General features: G+C 37.1%; 1 protein-coding gene across 1 annotated transcript; it reads left to right on the top strand.

Annotated features, from left to right (window-relative positions):
- Nucleotides 1-9,616: 9,616 nt before the first annotated feature.
- On the top strand, nt 9,617-12,542 carry LOC125782570 (TOG array regulator of axonemal microtubules protein 1-like). The gene is made up of 7 exons (XM_049466943.1): nt 9,617-9,768; nt 10,166-10,403; nt 10,564-10,849; nt 10,980-11,085; nt 11,227-11,462; nt 11,593-11,751; nt 11,864-12,542. The coding sequence occupies exons 1-7, from the start codon at nt 9,685-9,687 to the stop codon at nt 11,979-11,981; spliced, it is 1,227 nt and encodes a 408-aa protein (XP_049322900.1). The 5' UTR covers nt 9,617-9,684; the 3' UTR covers nt 11,982-12,542.
- The last annotated feature ends 7,244 nt before the right edge of the window (nt 12,543-19,786 follow it).

The following is a 19,786-nucleotide window of genomic DNA, read 5'->3' as shown; positions in this document are numbered from 1 at the left end:
CCCGGTAAGGATGTAAAATCTGTGTGGTGACCAGGATGGTCCCCCTGCTGCGCTGGTCTATCCAGCATCATACATGACTGGAATCACCTGTGCGGGTACCTTGGTTACCTAAAAAATATATTATATAGAGATATATTCATATGAAGAAGCTTTTAAACACTAATATGTATTTCCAATGAAAATATAATGGAAATACAATGGAAATACAGTGCTGGAGAGAGAGATTTAAACCTGTACGATATACATTTTATAATTATTCAGACTGGTCTTATACATTCGGCCAAACAGGTTGTTTCAAATGAACTGTTGTATTTTTAAAGCTTCAAAGAGGAAAAGTCACCTTAATCTGACAGTAAGACGTTGGGAAGATGTTATTTTGCATTTGTAAATTAAAATCAGGTTAATATTAAAACCCAACACTGGCTTAATATCAGCCTCTAACTCTGGACAGACATTGATATTTTTTGGAAATGAAAACCACGTTGATATCGAAACCCATTGTTGGCTTGATGCCATGTTCCAACATTAGAAAGAAGATGAATTTTGGTTGGAAATGATCAACCCAACATTAACATGATCTAAACCTTATTATTATTATTGACAAAACTGACAATGTTGGTAAATTTTAGTTGGAAACAAAAGTCAAAAAACAACATAGGCTACCAATATTGCACAAACAAAAATCATGTTGCCGTCAAAATGGAAATTCAATCAATGCTGGCTTGACACTAACCTCCATCTTTAGACAGATGTTGAATTTTGTTCAAAAATGAAAATTGGGTTGCCGCCTGTTACAAAAATGTTTTGAAATTTCTGCTATACTCAATAACTTTACTATAATTAATACTAATCAAGTTAATGAAGTATAAACAAATGCATTATGAATAGAAGGTGTGAAGGTGTGATACTATGGTAGGCAACATGACTTGCTTGCTAAAGGGAAGGTGTTGACATGTTACTGGCAGAGCGGAGGAAGGCAGCTGAGACAGTTCTCTAAAATACCTCTCTGTTGTAAATATCAGTTACTTGCAAGATCTGGTTGTTAGAGCTTAAGGCCCTAAAACCGTTGGAAGGCAAAGAGGATTGAGTCCTACTGTATGTGTAAGAATGATTTTGACAGACAAACTTCTGATCAAGACCAGCCAAAACCAGTGTTTGGGGAACTGACCAAGGTGCCTTCCTCCGTGAGCTTGAGGCGGGGTTTGTCTATAAATGCTCATGTCTGTGAAATAATCTTTGAACTTCTTCTCTTGAACTCCTTGTGAGTGGAAGTCGTTCCCAGAGCTCTGTTTTAATAAATTGTTATTTTGCTGAAGAGCAAGTATCCTGTCTCTCTATGACTTATCTCTACTTCGGGCTTCCATCAAAAGAATCCAGGGGAACGCACTGGAGACGGCGCAGAGGGTAGTGCGGTTTTCCCAACACGCCTTAAAGCAATGTTGCTTGACACCAGCCTCTGGTGCCATGAAAAACCCAGTACTGGCTTGATACCAAGTTCAACGTTAAATAAACATTAAATTTAGGTTGGAAATAGAAAATCAAGTTGACTTGACCTTAACCACTCACATTTGGCAGATGTTAAATTTGAGGTGGAAATCAGGTTTTGGTCACCCTTCTTAACCTTCTAAAAGTCCCACTAAAGACCAGCTTTTGCCAGGTTTTGCTGGTTTCAGATGGTATAGAATAGCTTGGTCAGGTTCCTCATGTTTGTAAGAACAGTTAAACCATAAAAAGTCACAAAAACAAACCATATACTTTAGCTGAACCCAGCTGTTCTATTCAGCAGGAAGCATTTAAATTAGTTTTTAATATGTCATTATATTTAGTAATAACTTATCTTTGGATGGACACCCAAGACAGAGCTGGCACTTTAGTCGAGTGGATGTTTGCAGTGAAATAAGCTGAATTAAAAGATGCTGAAGTGAGAAACTGCTCTGAATACCTTCTGTTGCCTAGACTACTATTCCTGTGAGAAAAACACCAGCATTCGTTTGGGTATAATGAACAATATGCTGTAAACGACAGGAGCGAGGGATCCGGAGAAGACGACAGCTGGTGGTGGAGAGTTGTGTGTAAAATTAGTCACCAAAAAAACACTTTCTCTTCTGTTCAGCTGATCAGAGATAAAAGAAAAACACTAACACTGAGTATAAAGAGCATCTGAGTGAAAAAAAAATTAATGATGAATTTTTGCATAATCATGTTTTTAACGAGTCATTTTCTCAGTGCAGTGAATACAGATGACGGCTCTTTGTACAGTGTTAGAAAGTGGCTTTGAACATAATTCACATCTTTAGCCCGATCCGGACGGGATTCGTTTCTGTGTAAAATGTTTCACACTTCTTCTCTTTAGTGATAAAACTCCTGCATACGGACTGCAATTGTAAAAACAGGAGGATCAGTGAGTTTTTAGGCTTTAGTTTTTCTCGGTCACATGACATTGCGTTGTTCAGTAGCTCCTCCATTTCCACTTGCTGTTGTGTTTTTTTTATGTGGATCTCTGTGGAAACGCCCAAGTTCCCAAAGTGTAATTACGGTGCGCGGCAGTGGACAAATATCTATTTTATTAAAGGCGAGGAGACAAAACTCAGAGCTGTGCGTCCGGACGGGACTAAAATTACCGGAGGAGCACGGAGTTCAGAGAAAAACAGTAGATAATTCAGCCTGTAATTTTTTTTTTATCTCAGAGGATGTCTGAGAAAAACACCTACATGATCGTTCTGGACGAGAATAAAATCACAGAGGATAAAAAACCCATAAAAGAGAAAATTACCCAGAAACCCCTGAGAAACTAATCTAATCCAGATAACCCTAACTAATCCTAAACTAAGAGTACTGTTTAAGTATCAGTTCAGTATAATAAACAACAGTGATGGGAATAACGGCGTTGAAGTAAACAGTGTTACTAACGTTGTTTCTTTTTTCAGTAACGAGTAATCTAACTAATTACTCTGACTGTAACTGTAATGCTGTTACAAAAGTAATGCAATAGTTACTTTTACTGGTAACTAGTTACTTTTATAATGGAGTAACTCAGTTACTTTTTTGGAGAAGTAACTAGTAACTATAACTAATTACTTTTTCAAAGTGACGTACCCAACACTGATAAACAATAATAAAATCTGGCCCTGACGCTGGGGGCTGATGGGAGGTGGATTATGGGAGCAGTAACTGGCTTCTGTTGGGAACTGAGTCCGGTATCATGTGCTCCGACCGAGTCTGGAAAACAACAAGCATAAATGTCAGTTGTAGAACAGCTAGTGAAATCAGTCTCAGTTTACGCAGAGTTTTCACGTCCCTCTCTCTGCTCTCACTGTGCAGAACACACCGGACTGTTATAAACATTAATGTGGGTCTACTGCTCACTCAAAGGGATGACGTTATCTTATTTCTTTATTTCATGTATTTCTACACTGTAGATTATTATTAATAACACAGAAACAGTTGGACCCTTGTAAAAAAAGGTAGTATACTTAAATAAGAGAATTAAAAGAATGTTCAAATTAGGTAAAGAAAACTAAAAGTGCATTTTCAATTAAATACTTTCTGAAAATACACATTAAATATACTTCTACTATATGTATTTCCATAAAAAAGCAATCTGCTTTAAATTATATGTTGTGTTATAAATGTATATATTCTATATATAAAATACATGTATTGTCATTAAAGACTGTTTAAAATAAACTTTAGTGTAGTTTTTTTCTTCCCAGTAGCATTAAGGAGTACACAATATGTGCATCTATGCACAAAGTAGTACATTTACAATATACTTTGTGTATTAAAAAAATAAAACTTTAATTTACTTATTTTCACAAAAATTATAAGAAAAAAGCACTCAAAAGCACAACCTAATGCTTTTATGTTGTATTTAAATATAGCCTAATTACAATTAAAATGTACTTAAATTGCCGTAAGTTGTTCTAAAATAGTACATTTAGTATGTATTTAAGTACATATATTATTTTTTTTAAGAATGCACCTTCCCATGTTAATTCTACTTTTACAAAAAGAATTATTGAATTAGACATGCAGTAAAAAAGTTCTGTCCTCAAAGATAAAATGTGTCCAAACTTTTGACTGGTCCTGTAACTTTGGGAGTGAATAGATTGAGTCAGATTAATGCACTGTTTTTTGCTGCAGTGTTTGGATATGCTGTGTTTTTTTATCCTGTTGGTGTGCTGGATTTGCATGCCTCAGAATGAATCCATCTGCAGCAGCAAAAGGAACATTAATATGAATATTATGGAACATTATGATTTATTCTGCTTTTTCCTGAGGTAATACAGTTTGGTAATATCTGAACATTTGTCAGAAAGGCTCTGCTGTCATCCGTCTACCAGCCATGGAGATCTGAGATATTTGAGAAACAGGCAGAAAGATGGTCATTTGAGGATAGAGTAAGATATAAAGAATATAAAGTTTTGTTTTTATTATTTGTTTTGTTTGTTTGTTAAATTTACACTCACTACAGACAAATTTCTATTCATTCTTTTTTTTTACAAATACTATGCACAATTACCACAGTAAATTGAGGTACACACGAATCCGGATATGTTTTAAAACAGAGGTTTTTATCTCAGGTTTGGCCTTCTATCCACACGAAAACTGCGTTTTCAGTCACTGAAAACTGAGATTTTTGAAATTTCCTGTGTCAATGGGGAAAGTTAAGCTTTCTAAAAATATGGCAACGTCACACAGCGAGTTTGCGCATGTCTGCTTTTAGTTTAGATTAACTTAGCCTGTTCCACACAACCAGTAAGAAGCGGCAGCCAATAGCGCACAGCGTACTCTCAACCGGAAACAACCGTCCACCTGGAGGACTGCATCCAGCACTACAGTATTTACCCAGAACAGATTAATATCTGGTCACAGTCATACACACATTTACCCTAATAAACCAATGTCCCTGGAGGAAATTTATGCAGACACAGGAAGAACATCATGGAAACTCCAATCAGATAGGGACTTGAACCCAGTGCTGGGAGGCGAACATGCTAACCACTAAGCCACCATTCTGCCATTTGAGTAAAATGCTTTGAGCTTTCATTGAAAGGGAAACAACTGTTATAAAAGCACGTGGATGTTCATTTTAGCATTTTTGAGTGGTATGGTGTTTCCATGTGTGCATTATGCAAGCAGAAGCAATGCTTTGGAGAGAGAATGTCAGGAATACCCAGGCAGGGAGACGAGGAGGCGGACGCAAGTGCAGGTAGGAACCGAAGATAAATAATTTATTAAATAAATAACAAATAAACAAGGAAACAAGGAATGAGAAACACAAAACAAAGAAACACAAATAACCAATAACAAACGAACGATGATAATAATAAACAAACAGGCAATATATATATATAAGGGAAATAAACTATAAACGTGAAAACAAGAAATAAACGAGAAACAAATGACTAAGGTTATATACAGGGAGCTAGGGAACATGGAGCTAAACAAGAAACTAAACTAGACAAGGAGAACTAAACTAAGCAGGGCAAGGGAGAAAACAATGGAAATAAATAGGAAACTAGAAATATACACAAGAGATAAACAGAGGTAAACACAGAGCAAGGACTAGGGCTATGAAACGCGGTGAAGCAACAGAGAGACAAAACAACAGGGGAAGGTGCAAAGACCGACGAGAAAAAGTGGCAGAGGAGTGCTATTTATAGTAACATGTAACACACAAGAATAGGAAACACCTGGGGAAGGGGCGGAGCTACAAATGAGAAACACGTGGTGGAAATCTACTGACAAGAGACACAGAGGAGTACAGGTCACGTGAGGAAAACACACAGAGACATGAGACAGGGCTAAGACATGACAGAGAAATAATAGACGGTAATGATGCTTATATCTCCCAGACACATTATTATCCATCATTGTCTGAAGAGGACGAGGTAATGATGTCATATTGTCTCATTATCTGAGGATTGCATTGCAGAATTATGGAGACTTTTGTAAATGCGCTGTAAGAGGTGGTGCATGCTATTACTGGCCAAATAGATTATACACACTTGAACTGTTATATATTACAGGCTTATTTTAATAGAAAAGCTGAAAATGCATGCACCAAAAGAAAAACATGAGTTGTATTTTCTTTTATACATGGTTTTTGCATTATACATCTAGGATTTCTCAATATTTGGTGTCCTTTAAATCCCTTGGGTATATGGTTAACCCTCCTATTATCTTTGGAGTAAATTTGACCCCATTCAATGTTAAAATGGTCTCTGAATGAAATGGTGACAATGGTTTTGTGATTTATATTTTTTGCCTTTTCTCAATTTGATGAAGAAAAAAAAAAAGAATTAATATTAAAAATATTTCAATTTCAATGACTGTTTTTTAAGGCTGTTTAATATGCATAAAACACAAGGAAATATCAATACTTCACACTCATTTGTGTGGTAATAATGTCGAGGTATGACATTCAGTTGTATAATCTTTCTCGGATAGAAATGCTCTAGACCTGTGCTGGCTTTACTTTTGCCAGTTTTTGCACCGTCTATATTTTTCTGCAGTCATTTTTTGCTGCTTCCCAACAGCTATGGGCTGAACTTTCAAGCTAATGCTCACGACATAACAATAAAATAGAGTAATCTTAGCCTGGAGTGCAGAAAACATAGCGGGAATAGCTTTCCTCCGTAATGGGTTTGTTTGTCCAGCAAATATGTTTTATTTTAAACCCATTTTAGGTACGATCCTATCTCCACTGCAAGCCTTTAGGACAGAGAAATCAGATTAAAGTCTAGACAACAGCACTGGCAGGAAGTTTGCTAGTCAGTTAGCGTTAGCAGGCTGGCCCTGGAACTCTCAGAATTGGTAAACATGCTAAAGGAAGCCGGCTGCTGTGAAATGGGCTCCACTGGAAAGATGTTCTTGTGATAAAATGTGATAAATTTGATTTGTGGGCGAAAGCAGATGATTATCCTAGCACACTTTGTTTTATGGTTATTTGATTGAATCACTAGACTCAAGTATGTTGAGTGAAAAATAAGAGTTTTTCTGAAAAAAATAAGAGAGCACTTTAAAAATGATGAGTTTCTTTGATTTTACTAAATGTAAAACCTCTGGAATATAATCAACAAACCATCAAACCACCAAACTGAACTGCTTGAACTTTTACACCAGGAGTAAAGCAGCATAAAGTTATCCAAAAGCAGTGTGTAAGACTGGTGGAGGAGAACATGATGCCAAGATGCATGAAAACAAAAAACTGTGATAATATAACAGGGTTATTCCACTAAATATTGATTATTTCTGAACTCTTAAAACTTTATGAATATGAACTTGTTTTCTTTGCATTATTTGAGGTCTGAAAGTTCTGCATCTTTTTTGTTATTTCAGTCATTTCTCATTTTCTGTAAATAAATGCTCTAAATGAGAATATTTTTATTTGGAATTTGGGAGAAATGTTGTCTGTAGTTTATAGAATAAAACAACAATGTTCATTTTACTCAAACATAAACCTATAAATAGCAAAATCAGAGAAACTGATTCAGAAACTGCAGTGCTCTCTTCAATTCCCAGTAGTATTAGATAGTATTATTAATTACATATTAAATATAGCTTAATTACAATTAAAGATTAATATTTAAGTTGCCATAAGTTGTTCCAAAATAGTACAGCTACAGTAGTATGTATGTAAGTACATATTTTAGTTTTAAAACGTATGTACTTTTTTCATGTTAAGTATACTTTTAAAAATATACTTAAATACTTTTTTTTTTTTACCAGGGTAAATGAAGCTCTTGACTGAAAGAACTGTGGGTAGATTAAGATCTTCTAGGTGAAGGAAGTTCTGTAGTATAAATATATTTAGAGACACACTGAAACACTTCCACTGTAGAGCTGTTTAGGTCTCTCTTTTCTCTCAGAGGCTGTGAATCGCGTCTCTGACAGAAAGTCCGTGACTGGAGACAGACCTGGACTCGTGTTGGGTAAACAAAACGATTGTGCGACGCTTTATATAAACCGAGCTCTGGATACTGTTTACACAGCGGCAGCAATCAGACCACTGCAGGTTCAGCAGTCTCGCCTGGATGGCATTTCTCCGAGCTCCCGTCCAGCAGCATTTATCAGAGCGATGACACATTTATTTGAAGTGGTGAAGTGATTTTCCCTTTCAGATACAATATCATTAAAATTCACACTGCTTCTGATCGGCTTGAATGGATGATGTACAGGGCTGATTCTTAAAAGTGTTCTTCTGCAAAAATCCACTTTCTGAGTTGTTTATGATGCCGCACATGATAAAACTCTTCCTCACTGTTCTGCAGCAGCTAGTATAAAAAATATTCAGAAAAACGAGTCGATCAGGAAAAGCACCATGTCTACATCAACCCGTGAATTAGTATTCCTGGCCCCGCCCACTTCGGCTCGGGACCGCCCACAGACACAGTGATGATGCATTGGTGGCAGGTAGAGTTGGAGGTAGAGGTGAAGGTGGAGGTAGAGGTGGAGGTAGAGGTAGAGGTTAAACGTTAAGCTAACGTTGTGCTAAAGTTATGCTAGCATTATACTAATGTTACACTATCATTAAGCTAACATTGTGCTAAAGTTATGCTACCATTATACTAATGTTACACTAACATTAAGCAAACATTGTGCTAAAGTTATGCTAGCATTATGCTAACATTACACTATCATTAAGCTAACAGTGTACTAAAGTTATGCTACCATTATACTAATGTTACACTAACATTAAGCAAACATTGTGCTAAAGTTATGCTAGCATTATGCTAACATTACACTAACATTAAGCTAAAAGTTTGCTAATGGTATGCTAGCATAATGCAAACATTTCACTAACATTAAGCTAAAATTGTGCTAAAGTTATGCTAACATTACACTAACATTAAGCTAAAATTGTGCTAATGTTATGCTAACATTACGCTAACATTAAGCTAAAATTGTGCTAAAGTTATGCTATCATTATGCTAACATTACACTAACATTGAGCTAAAATTGTGCTAATGTTATGCTAGCATTACACTAACATTAAGCTAAAATTGTGCTAAAGTTATGCTAGCATTATACTAACATTACACTACCATTAAGCTAACAGTGTGCTAAAGTTATGCTAGCATTATACTAATGTTACACTAACATTAAGCTAAAATTGTGCTAATGTTATGCTAACATTACGCTGACATTAAGCTAAAATTGTGCTAAAGTTATGCTAGCATTTCACTTACATTAAGCTAAAATTGTGCTAGTGTTATGCTAACATTATGCTAACATAAAGCTAAAATTGTGCTAAAGTTATGCTATCATTATGCTAACATTACACTAACATTTAGCTAAAATTGTGCTAATGTTATGCTAGCATTACACTAACATTAAGCTAAAATTGTGCTAAAGTTATGCTAGCATTACACTAACATTGAGCTAAAATTGTGCTAATGTTATGCTAGCATTACACTAACATTAAGCTAACAGTGTGCTAAAGTTTTGCTAGCATTATACTAACATTACACTATCATTAAGCTAACATTGTGTTAAAGTTATGCTAACATTTCGTATTTAAACACATGGTCGCCATGACAGTATGACCGTAGCTTCAGCTAGAGTTCCGTGGTGACATCACGGCCTACAGTATCTAAGGACTGGTCAGTCAGTATTCAAATCAGAGGGTGTGACTCTCCTACAGCAGCAGCACATCAGCTCCACTTCTCTTATCTAGAGATGGATTTTAATCGTCCAAAAATCGCGCCCTGGGTCTACGGACTCCCTCTAATGAGGCGCAAGAATGCTGAGCATTGGTCCCAGGTAAATAAAAAATATATACTTAATTATACTTAAAACATATCGAGAAATGTCTAAGTATGCTGTAAACATACTGTCAGATTTATGTACTTACCTAATATATATTAAAAGTACATTGATATTATGCTTTTATCAAATGTTTAAAAGTAAACAATCATATTTTTAAAAAATTACAATAAAGTGTATAGTTGTTATATTCAATTTTACTGTAAGCATTATTTAAAATATGGGGTTTCATACATGACAAGTAATATGTTTAAATGTTATCTAAGTATGTGTAAAAAAAATCTATTTTAGTACAGTTAAGCACTTAGCACAATTTAAGTAAGACTTTTGTACTAATCTTATACAATTAAAGTATAATAAGTGCAAAAAAACATTGTTTCATTTTTTTCACTAGTGGTATCTCCACACGCCCTGTCCACCACCAGCAAAACCTGCTGCCAAAAACACTGGCAGCAGGTTTCACCCAATCAGAGGGCTGGAGCCAGAATGGGGCGGAGCCTTCAGGAACTCCTCCTTTACAGAAGAGTTCACCTCAAGGCCGCTCCATCTCCAGCCAACTCCTCCACCTGTGCCTCCGCCTGTTGCTACCCAACCAGTGGTGGTGAATAAACCAACGGCCAACAATTCACCAGGTAAATTCCAGTTTAAAGTGTCCATTACTAATCAATCCCTTACTAATCAATCCCTTACTAATCAATCCCTTACTAATAAATCCATTACTAATAAATGCCTTACTAATTAATCCATTACTAGAACTTATACTTCCTCCATGTATTGTTGATGTAATCACAGGTAGCAGGATACCAGTTCTGGACAGGCGGAGGAAGCTGAGGCCACTCCAAGCTGTGGTGCCGCCCGTTAGCAACATGGCTGCCCACAGCGTAAAGGAGGAAACAGCGCAGGTGGAGAGAAAACGCAGGAGGAAGCCCAGTAACATCAGGGCAGCTCCTCAGGCCGTGGGGAAAGGTCAGGGAGTGGAGCAGCCACTGGTGCTTCCATCCCTGACCAGCGAGGATCCCCTCAACCGGCCTGAGGACGCTCTCGGCCAGGCACTAGATCTGCTGCAGGATGAGGAATGGTAAGATTTCTACTACTAAGAATTGTAACGGAGCAGTGCTCTGTTTCAGAGTAGAGTGAAATATACTCAGAATTAAAAACATTAGACGTGTTCAGCCTGTAATTCTCTGAATGTTCTGGTTTTGAAACAGGGAAAGAAAGACCGAGGGACTGCGGCTCGTGCGAGCTCTGGCTGAACATCACTCTGAGGTGTTGCTGCCAGAGCTCCACTACATCAGCAGAGCCGTCATCGCGGAGGTAAGAGTTTATAACACACTTCATACACACTTCATACACTCTCTACAGCAGCTTCTTCTGTGATCTGATACGATTCAGAAACTGATGGAGTTCAACAGGCCGAGGCTCAGTGTGCTGCTTCTGTTTTCTCCACTGTCTCAGGTGAAAAACCTCCGCTCCATAGTCTCTCGGGACGCCATCACCACCATGGCGCACCTATTCGCTCACCTGCAGCGACACATGGACAGTGAGGTAGGGGACGCTGCTCGCACCCTCCTTCACAAGGCTGGAGAGACCAGTCTTTTTATAAGGCAGGGTGTAGAGCTCGCCCTCAGCACCATGGTGCTCCACTGTTCGCCTGGCCGAGTCCTGCAAGGCCTGCTGGATGGTGGACTACGGTAAATATATATTCACCTTACTTATTCATTAATAGATTTCAAATGGATAAACTAAATAAAGGAAGTGTCACCAGGTCATGTGATCATGTGTATCTATCTGACTGTGTTGGTTTCCTCTCTTCTGTCACAGCCACAGAAACCCGGTCTCGAGGGCCGCCGCCGCTCTGAGCCTGGTGAGGCTCCTGCAGGCGGTGGGGGTTTCTCGTGTGCTGACCGGCAGGAAGGCGTTCGCCAGAGAAATCATTCCTGCCGTCAGCACACTGGCTTTCGATTCAGCCCAGGAAGTGAGGTAAGCAACTTTAACTTTAACTGATTTAATCAACCAATCAAATGAAGGAATGAAGGAAGCAGCACTGAATCAAATCCACTAACTGTTATCTGTTATCTGTCTTTCTCTACAGGACCCACGCCCGAGCTGCACTGCGCTACTTGGGCTCTCACAAAGAGGCTGAAAGGGCTATTGAGAAATTTGTAAATATTAAGGACCAATCAGAGATTAAGAAATTACTGTATAAATAATCAATTAATTAGTTCATAATTTAATCATTTAATCAGTTCATTATTTTTTATTTATTGTCTGTAGTTGGGATGTTATTCAGTGTTCAGCTGTTCAGACTGGGTTTGGGGTGGAACGCTCTGTTCTAGAGAAGTTTATAGACTCAGAGCTGTTCACAGTGGTGGAGAACAGGAACTACATCTGAAGAGGTGGATGAAGCAGAGACTCCACCTTCCTCTTGCCAGAGGCTCTTTATTAGAGGTGGGGTCTCTGCTGGGGGGGAAACGCACCGGCCCTGTGGCATCAGGGCTTCCCAGTCAACCAGCTGGGAATGTCCCGCCCCCAAACAAGCCCGGGAAAGCTTGTGATTGGTTCGCCCAGGGCCGGCCGGCGTCCCCCAGCCGCTCTCTTACAGGCAGTTCCACCCTTCAGACGTACGGGTCCCGTCTCCATCACTGTGAGCAGCTCTGACTCTGTCGGCTTCTCTGGAACAAAACATTTCACACCAAACCCACTCTGAACACCTGAACACCCAATAACATCCCAACCAGAACCTTACAAAATAAAAACCATTAACAAACATATCACTGTCTCTGTCTTCATTACAAATAAGGGAGGGATGGAGGGATGGATGGATGCATGGATGGACAGTTATAGACAGTTATAAACAGACAGACACACAAACAAACAGATAGAAAGATAGATATACAGCAAAGGTATGTAGGCATATATAAATAATAACCACATACATAGACAGGGTTATAAACAGACAGACATAAAGTAAAGAAAGGTATTAATAAATAATAACAATAACTAATAACAGCATGCATATAAAGAGTTATAAACAGACATACAGACAGACATTAAAGGTATGTACAGACAGTTATAAACAGACAGACAGACAGGAAGGTCTTTAAGGATATATAAACAATAACTACATGCATATAATTACTTATACTCTGGAATATAGTTTTTGTTGAAGTTGAGAAAAAATAAAATCTAACAAACTTTAAAAAATTAAATTAACAATTTTGAAAGTTGTTTTACCCTGCGGGATAAAATGTGTTAAAACTGATGAGAGTCACATATAGTTAATATAAGACTACATACTGTGTTGAAATATTATCTAGGACAGTGTTAAATCCAGCACTTAAAGAGTTAATTTAACACTGTCAGTGTCTGTGAACTTCTCCCACCACCGTGTGAAGCAGCTGAGATGCAGAAAGAGCAGAAAGAACACAGTGTTTGATTTACGCCGAGGCTTCAGTGAGTTTTAAGAGTTTTTGAAAACCTCCTGCCGAGCCCAAAAATAAGCTTCTGCAGTCTGCATCTGATTACCTGACAGTTCCTCACATTACTGTCTCACTGCTGAGCTGAGAGAGGATAAATGCTGCCAGCATTTCTAAAAGCATCAGAGGAAAACAGGCTGAAGTTCTGAGGAAGGTAGAGCGTGTCTGGAAGAGGCAGGAAGAGGCCGGAAGCTCCTGCATGCTTCTGGAAATCAACACAACATTCTGATCCGAGAGCCGGATCCCTCCGGAATAAACAGTGGGAGGAGCCAGGCTCGTCTCCAGTGATGGAAAGCAGCTCATGAATGACGTTCCTCAGGATGGTACTGGAAGAGGTTCTGATGTTGATCCAGATGTCTGCTGCTTTAATGAGGTCAATCTGCACTATACTGCGCTCCAGATTTTATAAGGTCAAACTACACCTGACTGCTTGCCAAAAATATGTGGACAGTTAATTGCACCCATTGCTGACAAAGATGTGCAAGTAAATTTACACCAGCACAGGTTGTCCAGTCCCTGTAAAGTGAGAAAGATTGCTAATAGAATAAAGCTCCTGATATAGAGGGAGGTTGGACCTATTTTACAGAACACAATGTAAACTTCCATTCATGAAACTAGCCTACATCTGACACTGTTATCATAAAAGAAGAACATTTTTTCTGAATATGTAGCCGCTAGCATTAGCATGATGGCAAATGCATTGTTGTCATTTCCAAATTAGACCAACTTAGATATCAGCCCTTGTTGTGTTAAATTCTAAGTGTTGCTAATATTCTTTTGTTCTGGAATAATAGCTATGATATAATTTATGCAATAATCAATTCAAACCCATCTGAAGTTGTCAGTGAGTAATGTTTTAAATTCACTTTATAATCCAGTTACTGCAGAACATCAGAGTTTGTCTGATTTGATAATTTGATCAACAAATTTACATGAACTTTGGTAATCTGATATCAGGAAAACTCAGAGTTTACAGGAGTTGGTGAATAATCAGATTTTTGTTTTGCAACCTGCCAATAATCTCACAGAATATAACATGACATAAACAATCTAGATTAGGTACAGCAAGACAGAGTGAAGTACTGCAAAGTAAAGAAAAGCAGAGCGAGGTAGAGGGAAGTAGAGTAAGGCAGAGCGAGACAGAGCAAAGGACAGCAAGGTAAAGGGAAGTAGAGCGAGGTAAGGCAAGGTAGAGGGAAGTAGAGCGAGGTGGAAGGAAGTAGAGCAAGGTAGAAGGAAGTAGAGCGAGGTAGAAGGAAGTTGAGCGAGGTAGAAGGAAGTAGAGCGAGGTAGAGAGAAATAGAGTGAGGTAAAGCAAGGTAGAGAGAAGTAGAGGGAGGTAGAGGGAAGTAAAGGGAGGTAGAAGGAAGTAGAGCGAGGTAGAGGGAAGTAGAGGGAGGTAGAGGGAAGTAAAGGGAGGTAGAGCGAGGTATTGGGTAGAAGAAAGCTTTCCCTGGACCAGAAGACCCTCCCCATTTTTTTTAATATTCAGTAAAAAAAAACTCATGAGCAGGTGTCTCAATATAAGGTGCATAACTCAGGGGAAAGTTTGATTTGATTAGGGTTGATGGACTCTGCTTCTGTCCTCTTGAAAAAAGTTTCTGACATAAACCATGAAATTGAAAGAGAAACACAGATGTAAGACCCTCAGCTCTGCTGTGAGACGGCTGACAGGGTGCATCAGGTAAGACTCTGTCTGAAGGCCTCTGTACAGCAGCGTTTATATATAAATATAGAATAATTATCAGGACTAATGAGCAACAGGTGATGAAAACTCAGACGAGCCGGAGCAGACAGAGCGCAGTGCTGACAAAACAGAGCTTCCTGCTGAGCGTCTCCTGCAGCGGAGCGTGAAAAGACAGAAGGTGGAGTCAGACGAGGTATTGATCAGACCTCACTCTGTTCTCAGCTCTCCTGTTCGGCTGATTTACCACATACTGACACCATTCATCATCACTAACAGCGTCCAGCTGTGAATCGTGCGAGTGCTAATAGAGCAGGTAGAAATACGTCGTTTCTTTTGCGAGTATTAAAGAGCGGGAAATTGCAGGACCCTGCAGGAGTTCACCTGTCCAATCGTTTGCAGCATACAGCAAATAAATGACAATTTGAGAGTGGTACATTTTGTTCTGGTAGTTTATTTAAAACAACTGCAACTGAATCAGTTTCTCTGATTTTGCTATTTATAGGTTTATGTTTGAGTAAAATGAACATTGTTGTTTTATTCTATAAACTACAGACAACATTTCTCCCAAATTACAAATAAAAATATTCTCATTTAGAGCATTTATTTACAGAAAATGAGAAAAGACTGAAATAACAAAAAAAGATGCAGAGCTTTCAGACCTCAAATAATGCAAAGAAAACAAGTTCATATTTATAAAGAGATTTTAAGAGTTTAGAAATGATTCCAATATTTGGTGGAATAATCCTGGTTGGTTTTTAATCCCAGTTTTTTTTCATGCATCTTGGCATCATGTTCTCCTCCACCAGTCTTACACACTGCTTTTGGATAACTTTATGCTGCTTTACTCCTGGTGCAAAAATTCAAGCAGTTCAGTTTGGTGGTTTGATGGTTTGTGATCATCCATCTTCCTCTTGATTATATTCCAGAGGTTTTAAATTTGGTAAAATCAAATAAACTCATCATTTTTAAGTGCTCTCTTATTTTTTTCCAGAGCTGTTATTTGACAGGCTCGATCTTTGCCTAATTTAGCCATTAATGCATGGAATCAATGGTATTTAAAGCGTGGGCAACACAAGGGAATTATACAATTCTGGCCACAAGTTCTTATCTTCAATTTAGCTTCTTGGAATTTCCTAAGAAGGAATCTGAGTAATCTGAAGGAGTTGTGGGTACTTTTATTGGCTGAAAACCAAAACTGAAAGTGTGCTATTTCTAAATGGAGGTCTAATTCTTTTCTGAGGGTCTGAGACTTCGTGAAATTCATCTCATTCTCTCAGTTACTAATACAAAGAGAGATAGTAGATAAAACACATCAGAACTATGAAGGGACATCTATGGAATTATGTAGAAAATTTTTATATTTTTTATATTTTAGATTATTTAAGGCCATTGCAAGTGTTGGCTCCCATTAAAATATCTCTCAGAAATTATTGCAGTTACACGTTTTTGTTATACACGTATGCTTATTTCCTTTGTGTGTATTGAAAAAAAGTGTAAAAAATGTACTGAAATCATTTGCTTCCTTTGCAACTGGAATTTTGTTAGGACATTACTTTTTAAGGATTACCTGATTGTCTTATAATTGTCCTGCTTATTTATAGGGTCATCCATGGTACCTTTTTTATTTTTATGTGACGTTTTATGTTGTAAAATTAAAGAAGGGTTCCAAAACGTACTTCATACAGTGTATACCCAGTGTTAGTGACGCTGTTACTAATTTTAACGTTATTAACTTAACATTATATATATATAATCATACTAAAATATGCATATGATTTTAAATAATTAATTATTAAATCATTAAATTATAGAAGTGTACAATAATATATGTATATAAATATATAATACACAAAGAGTCTCTCTCTCTCTGTCTCTGTCTCTCTGTAAACGAGGACAGTAAAATGTCCAGTGAGACAGAAATTTAACACTGATTAAACATTAGTATCCACCCATCCTCATTTCCACTTCCTCCAGCGTGTGCTGCAGTATTAGAGCTGATTGGGGATATTTAATTATCTGAAAGCACTAAAAGCTGAGGATAAGAGTCTCTTTCCCCTTTTTCTGTCTTCCTGCAGCCGAAAAACAGACTGAAATCACCAAATCTAAACTCTGATCAGCTAAACAGTCTTAAAGTAACTGGAACCAATCATTATTTTTATTTAAGCTAATGTGTGTTGATTATGCTGTGAGTAGCATTTATTTCCAACAGAGAGTTTAGACAACTGAAATAACACATTTATATAAATATAAATATTTTGTCTGGTCAGCTTTATTTCATTTGTTAATATTACAAGCGTATGCTAAAGACTTAATATGAGATAAAGAAACCCTGAATTAATATTAAAAGCACATGATTACAAATGATACATTTATTTATTTAAGTAAATCTAATAAGTTGGTTGTTGACCTCCTGGATGAGTTGTCCATGCCCTTCTTCATTAGTGAATAATAGTGAATCACTGTGGTTCTCTGGAGTCCCAAAACCTTAGAAATGATTTTATCACCTTTTCCAGACTGATAGATGAGTAATGACTTGAACATTTTTGGCCTGGACTGTTGCCTTCTGCAGTGACGCTACACTATTGTTAGGAAATTGCATTTTAATGGGGAACTTTTGACCACAACAATAAGTTGTTTCTTTCTTTGCAAAAGAAAGAGAAAAGTCTTTACACACTGTATCTACTAACTTTATAACACTGTTAGTCAGAGCTCGCTATAAATACTGATGAAAGTGTATTGTGTAACTGTTGACTGGGTCAGTGATCTGCTGATTCCTCTCTGCTTTATGCAGCTTTTTATGCAGTCGGATGAGTTACTCATGATTCAGCAACAGTGGGACGTTTAAAAAACGTATATAATATATAATCCTACAAACAGACGCTTTTATATGAGTCGTGGTTTATATAGCATTTATAAGCCATCACAAGCCATCAAACCAAACTGAACTGCTTGAATTTTTACACCAGGAGTAAAGCAGCATAAAGTTATCCAAAAGCAGTGTGTAAGACTGGTGGAGGAGAACATGATGCCAAGATGCATGAAAAAAAAACTGTGATTAAAAACCAACCAGGGTTATTCCACCAAATATTGATTTCTTCTAAATGCTCTAAATGAGAATATTTTTATTTGTAATTTGGGAGAAATGTTGTCTGTAGTTTATAGAATAAAACAACAATGTTCATTTTACTCAAACATAAACCTATAAATAGCAAAATCAGAGAAACTGATTCAGAAACTGAAGTGTTACAGTCATTCAGCTTCTCTAACAGGAGACAAAATGCCTTTTTTTAAAAAGCTTCTCATCCTTCAGCTCGAGCAGGAAGGATCAGACGAGAAGCTGAAGAGCAGGAACTCAGATCTTCTGCTCTTCCCTCTTATCTCCCACGCTTAGTGATGCAACACCAGGACACAGATTTACACTGCCTGAGATTTCACCATTACAGCAGATCCACTGGAGGATTAGACTCAGAGGGCAGATAAACTTCCTTAACAGAAGGTCTTACTGTATTATCTTACAATCAGAGCTCTCAAACTAAAATCATTCTATTGATTTTTATTTTTTGTTCATTTTCTGCATTGTAGATTGATTTAAAACATTTAAAGAACATTAAATACTCAAGCTGTCCTGCAGGCTCAGGGTGCATCAGTGTGGGCACAAACGATTTGTCTACATTGGAATAAACTGTCATGGGCCTTCCAGCAAGACAATGACCCTAAACATACTTCAAAAATATGTACCCAGAGATGGATGGAAACAAAGCACTGAAAAGTTCTAAAGTGGCCAGCAATAAGTCTGGATCTAAATTATAGGATTAATCCTAGAACAATAACGTTAAAATTAGTAACAACATCACTAACGCTGGGTATACACTGTATGAAGTAAATTTTGGAATCTTACAACATAAAACATCACATAAAAAGGTACCATAGATGACCCTACAAAAATGCAGAGCAATTATTGGAAAATCAGGTAATCCTTAACAGGTAATGTCATCTTATCCTCATCCTCAACTCCTATTTTATGCTGTCTAGTCCTAATCTATTGGCAATATGTGTCTATAGGGAATATATGGGCTGTGTGTGTGTTGGATCATCAATGGCAGTAATGGGTGTTAAATAAATGATTTACTGAATGTATAATATAATGAATGCTTTTAGATAAGAGGTTTCATTCAAACATCTGAACTTATAGCGTGTTTCTCTTATTTTATTACGTTATTTGGTATTCTATATTTATAATACGGTTTCAGGTCTATAATGAAACATTAAGCATCACTCGTGCCATTACAGCGCCCTCTAGTGTTAATTTACACAAGACACACAAAGCAAATCAGTCAACTATTAATGTCTAAATGCTGTGTAGAGTTTGTTTTGACTATAACTGTATAATAGAACAGAACAATAACATTTACATCTGATATTTTTTTTTACAAAAAAATAAATAATTCAATTATTTATAATATTAAATGTCTGAAAGGAGTACCCCAATCCACATGCTTTACAGAATATACTGCATATATTGTGTTTATTTTTGTTTCATTGTGCTGCTGTTCATTAGAAATGTTTAAATTATTAAATCTATTTTGTCCAAATAGAAAAAAATCTTGATTTTTTAAAATCTGAATTAAGGATGTGCTAAAATTAACCCAAACTGAACAAAAAAATAAATAATTTGGCCATAGTCCACAGAATACCAGGTCAGTGTGTAACGTTTACCACTTTAGTTTTCTTTAGCCATTTGAGGTTAAATAAACAATATATACACACATATATATATATATAATGGGTGTAAAGCTATACTATTGTTTGTTTTCATTATTAAAGAAGATATCTGTTTTTACACTGTTCAAAT

This window comes from Astyanax mexicanus, chromosome 18 (genome assembly GCF_023375975.1).
Source record: "Astyanax mexicanus isolate ESR-SI-001 chromosome 18, AstMex3_surface, whole genome shotgun sequence".
NCBI classification, from domain to species: Eukaryota; Metazoa; Chordata; class Actinopteri; order Characiformes; family Acestrorhamphidae; genus Astyanax; species Astyanax mexicanus.
The sequence above is the reverse complement of the archived record's forward strand: the minus strand, read 5'-3'. Positions and strand labels throughout refer to the sequence as shown.

Bases quoted from the DNA above. Each gene is read 5' to 3' on its own strand.
- LOC125782570 (XM_049466943.1), top strand. From the start codon at position 9,685: ATGGATTTTAATCGTCCAAAAATCGCGCCCTGGGTCTACGGACTCCCT. The intron at 9,769-10,165 runs GTAAATAAAAAA...TTTTTTCACTAG, and splicing joins ATGCTGAGCATTGGTCCCAG to TGGTATCTCCACACGCCCTG. The intron at 10,850-10,979 runs GTAAGATTTCTA...GTTTTGAAACAG, and splicing joins CTGCTGCAGGATGAGGAATG to GGAAAGAAAGACCGAGGGAC.